At 31.8% G+C, this 10,798-nt stretch overlaps 2 protein-coding genes across 2 annotated transcripts; one reads left to right on the plus strand and one right to left on the minus strand.

Moving 5' to 3' along the window:
* Window positions 1–1,245: 1,245 nt before the first annotated feature.
* LOC110702304 (protein FAR1-RELATED SEQUENCE 5-like) lies at window positions 1,246–2,729 on the minus strand. The gene is made up of 2 exons (XM_021880007.1): window positions 2,642–2,729; window positions 1,246–2,012 (listed from the first exon to the last, which is right to left on the minus strand). The coding sequence occupies exons 1-2, from the start codon at window positions 2,727–2,729 to the stop codon at window positions 1,246–1,248; spliced, it is 855 nt and encodes a 284-aa protein (XP_021735699.1).
* Window positions 2,730–8,485: 5,756 nt separating this feature from the next.
* LOC110702386 (transcription factor bHLH125-like) lies at window positions 8,486–9,454 on the plus strand. The gene is made up of 2 exons (XM_021880088.1): window positions 8,486–8,848; window positions 9,224–9,454. The coding sequence occupies exons 1-2, from the start codon at window positions 8,534–8,536 to the stop codon at window positions 9,284–9,286; spliced, it is 378 nt and encodes a 125-aa protein (XP_021735780.1). The 5' UTR covers window positions 8,486–8,533; the 3' UTR covers window positions 9,287–9,454.
* Window positions 9,455–10,798: the final 1,344 nt, after the last annotated feature.

A 10,798-nucleotide genomic window follows, 5' to 3' on the forward strand; every position in this document is an offset into this window, starting at 1 on the left:
TATTCGTATATTATAGTCAGATATAAAATAATTCTAGTCAGATATTACTATATTTTAGTCAGGATTTAAATATTTTCAAAGTTTATTTAGTGTTAATATATTATATAAGTTATGTCAGTTATTAATCTATTTTTATCAGGCATAATAATATATTAATCCATTTTTAGATTATTTTGATCAGAAATTACATGAAATTCATAAGGAATTACATGATATTCAAATAAATTCATTTTATAGTCAGATATTAGATAAATAATGGCAGTAATTAATAAATTTTTGTCAGGTATTATAGAGTCAAAGTCTGATATTATATAACTCATGTCAGTTATTAATCTATTTTTGTCAGGCATAACAATTTGTTAGTCAGAAATTAAAGTCAATTATAAATCTATTTTCTTCATCAGTTTTTATATTATTTTCATCAGATATTACATGATATTCATTAGGTATTAGTAAAGTTATAGTCATTACTTAAACAGAAATCAAATAATTTCATTTTACAGTCAGATATTATATAAATCATGGCAGTAATTGACATATTTTTGTCAGGTATTAAAGAGTTAAAGTCAGATATTAAATAACTCACGTTAGTTTTTAATTTATTTTTGTGAGGCATAACAGTTTATTAGTCAGGTATTAAAATGTTTAAATTAGATATAAAATTTTAGTCATCTATTCGTATATTATAGTCAGATATAAAATAATTCTTGCCAGATATAACAATATTTTAGTCAAGATTTAAATATTTGAGAGTTTAATTAGTGTTTAGTATTTGATATTTTTAACTCAGAAATACATTTAACTTAGACAGGAATTAGAAAATATTAGTCAGATATAATTTGTTTTATCTTAGGCATTGATTGATTTAAGTCAGGCTTAATATTTTTTTCAGGTAATACATTATATAGTTAGTTTATAATTATAAGGAATTAAATAAAAAATTCAAGATTATTTTATTTGATACAAAACATATCCCAATATAAAATACAAATACAAATATTAAGCTGAAACTGCTTACCTCTGGTATGGAGTTGCTCATTGCAAGATCTTGATCAGTGAAGATTGATTTTGGTTCAATTCCACACATTGACTTTTTGAAATTTGAAAGCAGCCAAACAAATGTATCAGTCTTTTCATCAGTTATGAATGCACATCCAAACATTGTTGTTTTCCAGTGATTGTTTATACCAATAAATGGAGCACATATCAACCCATATTTGTTTGTTCTATATGTTGTATCGAAGATTAAAACATCACCATAAGCTTTGAAATCTTCAAGCATTTGGGAGTCACGCCAAAATAGCTCACAACATTATTTTCTTCTCCAAATTTCAATCTATAAAAGAATGAGGGGTCTTGATCTGCTCTTTCTTGAAGGGTGTCTAATACATTTTGCATGTCTCCACCTTCAACCATACTCATTTTCACCCTTGATACATAATTAAGGTGATCTCTCTTAGTATGACCTACACATTCTTCTCCTCCAGCTTCATTTCTTATATAATTATAAGCATCCATTGGTTTGATACCACTCTCAATCATGCTCTCAATTAGCTCACCCATTGGAGCTGATATTTGCCTTTCTGATCTTAAGTGATGTCTTTGAACTGTTATTACCAGTTCATGATTATGTTCCAACTCATGTGTAAGAACAACAAATCTATCTTCTGTATTTTTCTTAAAACGAATATGAGCTTTGCATCCAGTTCTTGTTTCATTTACCTCCCATTCTTTTCTCTTTCTTTCATCAGTTTTAACTAATATGGGTATTTCTACTGATTGTTGGTCACCAACTATCTTCATTTTACCCTTTGTATGTCCTTCTTTAGAGCATCTAAAATAAAACTCATATAGTTTATCATTGGTATCTCTTCTTTTTGTTGATTTTCTGACACTGAAACCAAGTGATCTTGAATGAGCTTTGTATAAAAAAAATCCATCATTGTAGTCCAACACAGTATAACCTACTAAACATCTACTTATGTTTTCATCCTTGTCATATTTGAAATAATCTGCAATAAAAGTAAATATAACTCATATCATATCGTATTTTTGTCAGGAATTACATTATTATACACAGTAATTATTTTTTTTTAAAATTTATAATACTCAGGAATTAGCATTTCTTAGTCAGAAATTAGAATATCCAAATCAGGAATTACAATATATTAGTCAGGAAATAAATTATCACAGTCAAGTATAATATTAGTCAGAATAATATTAGTCAGGAATAAAATAATAAAAGTCAGGAATTATATAGGAAATGAAAAAGATATAGATAGTATTAGTCAGGAAATAGATAATAATAATCAGGTTTCATATAATAATAGTCAGTTGGATTTTTTAATTTAGTCATAAATACATTAAAATTGTAAGGAATTAGATAATAATAGTCATAAAATAAATAATTATAAACAGGTTCAATATAAAAATAGTCAGTTAAATTATAGCATACAGGAATTAGATTTTTCAATCCAGTAATAAACATTTTGAACTTGTCAGAATCAGATTATTTTCACAAATTACCAAATTAGTCAGGAAATAGATTCTATAAGTTAGAAATTATATTGTTTTTGTCAGAAATTAAACTATATTAAACGCATACATCATTAAATTACAGAGCATTTAATTATCAATATACCTATTATAGCAACATCTTCATCTCTTTCTTCAGCATCTCTTTCTTCATTGATATTGTCTTCTATAATTACATTATCTGCTGCATACATTATTAGCATTAGTATATTTGAATTTTACTTTAAAATTATCAGAAAAATAGATTCAAATTTAAATTAATTTTCTACGACATGTTATATATACAATTCGAATTAAAATAGCTTTTATTGCAAGTTATTTGTCGAACTTAAATGCTATCGGAATATAATTAGCATTGATTTTAAATTATAAGTCGAAATTAACTACGATTTGAAATTGAATTAAATTATGCTTCATTCTAAATTAATAACGATCTGTAATTTCATAAGCATTGATTGCATATTATAGGTCTAAATTAACTCGAATTTACATACGATCGGAAATTAAATCGAAATTTTATACGATCTGAAATTCAATATGGCTTGCATATAAATTATAAATCGAAATTCATCATACAAATTCACTATTACATTTCACAAATATTATTTGAAATATTAAAACAATCTGAAATTATGAATTGTAATTTACCTTTTTCAGCAGTAATTGAACTAGAAATTGATTCTATGGGTGAATCAGATTCTACTTCATTCATCATTGTGTTGTTTGATTTCTCCATTTTTTTGATTTGAAGTGTTTGAAATTTGAAGATTTGAATGCTCTGAAATTTGAGGAAATGCAGTCGTTGAATTTCGTCGAAATGAAGAGTGTGAAGTTTTGAGAAAATGACGGTGCTCAAAATTTTAGGAAAATGATTAAAACAAAAAAATCAGACATTTTATTAAATGGCGCGCGGGCTTTGGTCGAGTTTATCAGGCCCGCGCCTTTTTCATTTACAGCCTGATCTCACGTGAGTCCAGTCTCACGCAAAACGTTTTGATGTTTATTTTTACGTCCTTGTTGAAACTTTTCAAGCAAAGCAATAGACAATTGAATTCAATCACAAATTCACAAGCATAACACGAGCAGACAACATTGTTACTTTATGACATTTTTTCAACAAATGGCAGCCCCTAATTTTACGTACTATTTATGCAAGTATTGCTGATATAATTTGCTATATTTTTCTTAAAAAATATATAATTTGCTATATTTAAACATGTGATTAAATGAATCTGAAGAGATTATTGGCTTTATTGTAATTAAGCACGTTGAAAGCCTTCCGCTTTTTCTACGCTAGCTAAACTGAGAAACCAATATAAAAGTATTGTAATTGACTAATTGAGCAATGAGCATGTTTGAAATTTAAAGTTAATTATGCTTGGCTTTTATTTTCTTGATCTAAGGCAATTTCAAATCTCTCCAACTTGCATTTTTCATATAATCAACGGGCTCAATACCTTTTAGGAGTGTTAATGGCCATAATCATACTTTTATAATATCATGATAAATCTTAACTTTTAAGTAGGAATTACACTAAGTAAAAATGTTGAGCCCATGAAAAAACCCCATATGTGAGTGGTGTGTTGTCCCACATTGGTTGAGTTTATAAGTAAGAATTTGTATTGGGATGTGTACTGTATCCCACATTGAAGAAATAAAAAAAGTTGTGTCCACTTTATAAGGCTAAGGGGCTACTCCCCTCATTGCCATATGGTTTTGAGATAGAACCTCCTTGATCGTATAAAGTGGACAGTTATGTCGGGTGTAGCCCTGGTTTGTTAATCAAAAACTTTGCATAATAAGAAGAGAGTTTGACAACACAATGTCAAAAAAAAAAAAGAAGAAGAAAGAAAGTAAGCTCTTTATTGTTCTAGATAGGGGCTTTGTTTGGCAAATGGCTGTTGGCTGGTTCACTTGGCTTGTTTGACCAGCTGGAATGTTTGGCTGTTTATAATGGCTTTTGAAATTGGCTGTTTAAGCTGACTGTTTATAAAAGTGTTTGGTAAATTAATTGTTTGTTGTTGGCTATTTATTAGATAATTTGTGGGCCAACAAAAAAGCTACTCAAAGCAGTTTTTTCATTTTGGCTTAAAAGCTAGCTTTTTCGCGGACTAAAAAGCCAATTATCAAGCACATTTTTTGGCTGTTTGACCACATAAAAAAGTCAAAAGCCAAAAACTAACCAAAAAGCCATTAAAAAGCCAATTACCAAACATGGCCAGGATTATTAGAGATGTCAATGGGGCAGGTACAACTTAAAATCCACCCCCGCCCCATCACCCATGGCGAATATGGTTTTTATCCCCATCCCCGCCCCACCACCCGCCAAACCAAGATCCATGCGGGGATGGGGCGGGTCTCCCACTTGACCTGCCCCACTGAATCCCTAAGGATAATAGTCTCAACTCTCAAGTCACATGTGGGTTAACTTAATCAATTTAGAAAAAAGTATTTTTTATATGACAATTAAAAAAAGTCTAGATTCAATCCTTCAGATAGTTTGTTACTTTACCTTTTTTTTTCCAGATCTAATCAGTTCAAATAAGTTAAGTTCGAAAAAAATAGGTTTTAATAAGGACTACTGTACGAAGTACAAATTACTATGAACATATATAAGTTTAGAAAAATGTTGTCCATCAATCTTAAACAACCAGAACCGTAAAGTAACATAAAAGAAAAATATAGTTGGAACTCTTAAAAGATTGTCAATATGGAATAGAGGGACTATTGGTACCGAGGTAGAAAGCTATATAACCCAAGGAATAATAGAAATTTCTTCACCTATTATCAACATTAAGGGGCCGTTTGGTTGGGGTTAATCATCAAAGGGAATGGAAATCAACTGCCCTCATTCCCTTTGTTGTTTGTTAGACCATTTTTCCCATTCCCTTCACCCTATTCATTCCCCAAATCCCTCTAACTTTATTTCCCACCCCCTAGGTATTTTCATTCCCATTCTCTACCCATCTTCACACCACCATCGGAAAACCAACCCACCTTCATACCTGACCACCGCCGCCCCTCCCCCCACCACCGCCCAGGCCCGTATTTGGGGCGGGGCAGGTGGGGCGGCTGCCCAGGGCCCCAAAATTTAAGGCCCAAATAATGCAATATGTTAAAAAGAAAATTAATACAGAATGCGTATTATAGGAAATTAGTCAAACCAATTGAATGCTTTATTAGTTATTCCCCTTGAAATTTCCACTAATCAGCTATCAATACTCCTTGAAAATAGCTCCTTCATTTTGGGAAATTGAATTTTCCAAATTCATTCCCCTAATCTAACTAAATTCCTCCGTATTTTTCACTCCTTCCATTATTACCTTTGTTTTTTCTGATTTTTTCATCTACCTTCCTTCCCAAATTAATTCTCAATAAAACGATTTCCCCCATAAACATTTTCTCTACATACATTCAATTTATAATGGGTTAACAAAATTTTAAACCTAAATATTTTCCTATAGTTATACTCTTTCAATTGCTTTCACATACGAGTATCAATTTTTCTTATCAATATTTTATACGAGTATTTGTTTATGTTTTTTTTCACCGTTAAGTGTTAAGTCTTATTTTGGATTTTCATCCTTGAATTTTGAAGATGAATTATTGCTGTCAGTCATATGAGCCATTATCCTAAATTCATTTCTAAGTTGTAAGTTCATCAATGTACTATTTTTTTCCTGAAATTATAAGTATTTCTTTTATTATAAATTTATATTATTGAACTATTCAACTGTACATGAAAATTTTCTGAAATATTCAATTTTAGATTAAATTATACGAATTATGATTAATAAAAACATGGATAAACTTTTACTTTATAAATTAATTCAATAATTTTTTTTTTTTTTAATTTCATACATTAACTAAATAATTCGTGTTTTAATGATTTTGCATCTAGGAAAGCTAGAAGAAAATGTTTGTAACTTTGTATAAGCGTTATAGTACAAATAAAATTTTATGCTTTAAATAAAGTGTTGCGTATTTTATTTAATTGCATACCCGATTTTTTTTATAAAAAATATACATTCTAATCTAATATTAGCAATTAGGGCCCATTTTTATGATTCGCCCCTATGCCACCAAAATCTCAGAAACGGGCCTGCCACCGCCGCCCCTCCCCCGTCCCTCGTCGCCCTCCCCTCCCTCGCAAAAACATCCCACATCCCCCGCAAAACCCTAGAAACCCCTCCCTATCCCCGTAAAACCGCCTCCCAGCCCTCCCACCATCTCTCGAAACCTTAGCGGCTAGGGTTTCGAGGGTAGTGGGAGGGCTGGACGGTGGTTTTACGGGGATAGGGAGGGGTTTCCAGGGTTTTGCAGGGGTTGTGCAGTGGGATGTTTTTGCGGGGGAGGGGAAATGTGTGAGGGCTCGAGGAGCGGCGGGGAGGTGCGGCGGTGGTCGGAGAGTGGTGGAGGAGGCGAGGCGGTGGTCGGCGAGTGGTGGAGGAGGCTCGGCAAGTGATGGAGTGGCTGTGTGGTGGCTGGAAATTGTGGGAAGTGAAGCAATGTGGTGGTGTGGTGGTTGGACTGGTGGCTGTGTTTCCTTTGTTATTCAAAACAAACAACACCCCAAATTTGGGGGATTTTCATTTTATTACGATTCTTTTCCTTTGTTCATTCCATTCTGATTACCCTTTGCGAACCAAATGACACCTAAGAGTAGTGAAGTAGTCTTACACACATAGCTAGGGTCGTGATGAGCTCACTATTAAGAGCTAGAACTAATCAGTGTGGCTTAGGTTTCTGTATTTTTGCCATTATTAATAATCCCATAAAGAATCACTCCAACTTCCTACTTACTTCATAAAAAATTATAATAGGTATGATCTTTTTGTCTATCTTGCATCTAAAACACATTCCAAAATCCAAAGTAGCATAATATTATAATGAGCTAGATACTATACATGCATTATTAATCGTCCTCAATTATTTGAATTATTATTCCAAACATTTATATATACATTTAATTAAAATCACTATAAATTGCTATAAATCACGAAACCTTAAACAAAAATCCTAAGAACAAAACTTTACTCCTAGACTTGATCAACCTCGTACTAATAATAATAATCCATGGACCACAATCCTCCAACTTCATCGAATCCCTTCGATTATGATTCAATTTCACTAGATGATGAGCTAATGCAGCTTATCAGTAATGCTTTTCCACAAACCCCTCAAAATTATGATGTTTCAGCTTTGTTAACTACTTCAACAGAGAATCAAGCTCAATATAGTCATGATAATTTATTGACTTTTAGTAACTCATTTCAAGCTTCAACTCAACTACCTCAACATAATAATGTTGTGGAGTTCAACTTTGCCACAGCCCCCGCCCCGGCCCCAGCCCCAGCTCCAGCCCCGAGTAAGGATGAGGCCGGGAAGAAGAAAGCGAAGGCCGTGGAAATTGAGCGGAAGAGGAGGCATGATATGTCCTCCCTCTACCAAGAACTTCGGTCGTTACTACCTCCTGCACTTATTAAGGTTAGTACTACTTTGTACCTCGTATACTTCTTGTAAGTGGACCAATTCAACCAAAATCTTAAGCTGATGGTTGAAAGTGGGGGTAGATGAGATTCGAATCCGTATCCTTCGTGTCACGCTGACTCTGATACCATGTTAGTGGACCAACGCAACCAAAAGCTTAAGATAATAATGACCCAGAAATATGTTTTATACTCTATTAATTATATTACTCTTTCCATTTCAATTTGACAATCTCATTTTGACTTTACGCAGTTTTTGAAATGTACCTTTGACTATCAATATCTTCATTGTTAATCGACCTAAGGTTTTGCATTAATTTGACCATTGTTCTGTCTGTAATTGCTTTGTTACAATGTTAGAAAATTTAGCCTCTATATACTAGCTTATCCATTTAAGATTGAGTAAGGCAGTATTTTGCTAATGTATGTGTTGCATTGTCCGATCGATGTAGCAGAAGAAGCGGTCGATTTCGGATCTCTTGCAAGTGACAACAAACCATATAAACAGCATGGAGGAGGGAATAAAAGCACTAAATGATAAAAGAGATGAATTATTGAAAATGACATCAGGTGCTGGAATAAGTTCAAGCAGTAGTAGCACTTCTAAACGGCAGCAAAGTCATCATGTGACAGTAAAACCTTGTAAAGATGGACTAATTGAAGTTATTGTTCGTACAAGTGCATTGGATGACGACGATCATGAAAATAACAGAGGTTTTCGCCTTTCGAAAATGCTCCGTGTACTTGGTGAAGAAGGGCTAAATGTGATCAACTGTGTTTCATCAAGAATTGGCAGTAATTTGGTTCACACCATACAAGCAGAGGTAATATATATATATATGTACTTCATACATTGCCCCCTCCCTCCCCATAAAATTGTCCCGTTGCTTTTTATTATTTGTAACTTTGAAATAATTTATATCTCACAAATAATATTCTAAAGTTGCGAATAATAAAAATCAAATTTTATTACTGGTTTAAGACGTGTTTTAGGCATCATCAAAAGTTTTATACTATCTCCGTTAAATGTTAAGTGCAACTTTGGAATATTTTATATTTCACAAATAATACCCCAAACCTACACATAACATTTTACGGAGGTATGTAGTAGATAATTTTTAAGGGACAAAGGAATTACTCCGTGTATATTTTATTTGTATATGTAGTTGATCTAATTATAAGTAACTTTGTTCCTCCAGGTTGACGATGGGAGAGGCTTTGATCTATGTCTACTGCGGCAGACATTGACGGATCACTCATGAATTATAAATTAGTAAAATTAATAAAATCATTTATTCGCATATTATATTGTACTTATTATAATATATGAGTATATGGCTTAATTTTCTTGGTGTAATTATTTTTTTAATCTATTTTAAGAGGCATTTTAGCATATTTTGTAAGGATGACAAAGACTTGGACGAATTGATTGAGAGTAGGTAAAATAGTACAAGTATTTCCCCTGGCCTCTTCCTTAATTAATGTACTTTTTTATTTGTTATAGTCTTATAGAGTGGATCATTATGCAACCCACTAGATTAGATCATTAGAGTATAAATAAGTAATTAATTAAATATCAAATACTTCTTCCTTTTTCAAAAGGTTTAAAGGTTATGTCTCAATACTTCAATAGTCAACACTCCCCCTCATATGTAAGATCGCTTAGTAAATTTTGTCATATATAATGTTTTATAGGCTAGAGTGCGTTTTTTTTCACTCCCCATTCACATGAATAAGTTGGCCTAATAGTGTACGTAGTAGTGTACTTCATTAAGCCATTAAAGATTCTAACAGTAGGTCTGATTCTAATATATACCATATTAAATTCGGGCATGGGCTACACCTTCACCAAAAGAGAAAGTCACTTTACAAGCAGTTTAAGGATGTTAGTTCCGTCCCAAAATCTATGAAAATAGCCCCTTTTAGCCTTATAAAATATAGTGTTTTATTCTCCCATACATTGTTTTATTCTCCCATACACACTCACATGTATTATATTGTTTGCAAGACTATGCCAACATATAACCTTGTATTTAATTTGAACTTCTGAAGTTATTTTTGTTCATTTTATATTCACCTATTCTAAAAAATAAAACTAAAAAAGATTAATAAGTATGAGACAAATAAGATTAAATAAGGGTTAATATTTAATAAGGGTTACTAAATTTCAAATTATAGTTTAAATTTTATACACACACATATATACACACACTTATTTTCTTTGTATTTGGCTCTGCCTCTCTTGAATCAAAAAAAAAATATATACACACACTAACAATGAAGTATAACTCAAACAGTTAGAGCATCCCTTTAATTATCGAGACCAAGTCTTTTTCATTGATATTTGATTTTACTCAACTCGTTTAAAGAAGGAAAATTTTATGAATAAAGCCTAATTTAATTTCCTTTAATTTACTTTTATTTATATCGTATTCAAGGTAATTATTGATTTAGGATAACTTTACAACAAATGTACACATGTAGTTTTTCATCGTTTGTGCCTACCCGTATTTCCTAAATATTAATGACATTACTTTCCAAGATATTTCATATTTTAAAGGAAATTTTACAAAAACCTCCTTATAATTTTTTTTTTTCGAAATCAAACCTTAATTAATTTTTTTTTTTCGAAATCAAACCTTGTCATTGAAGGGTATTAGCACATATCTAGGTGCGGCACCAATTGTCAGGTGTCTTGAGTTATACAAGCCAAATGTCATCATTGTATGTACAGATATCAATATATCATGAGATTCTTAGTTTCCAACATTTCA

Source organism: Chenopodium quinoa, unplaced genomic scaffold (assembly GCF_001683475.1).
Source record: "Chenopodium quinoa cultivar QQ74 unplaced genomic scaffold, ASM168347v1, whole genome shotgun sequence".
NCBI lineage: Eukaryota > Viridiplantae > Streptophyta > Magnoliopsida > Caryophyllales > Amaranthaceae > Chenopodium > Chenopodium quinoa.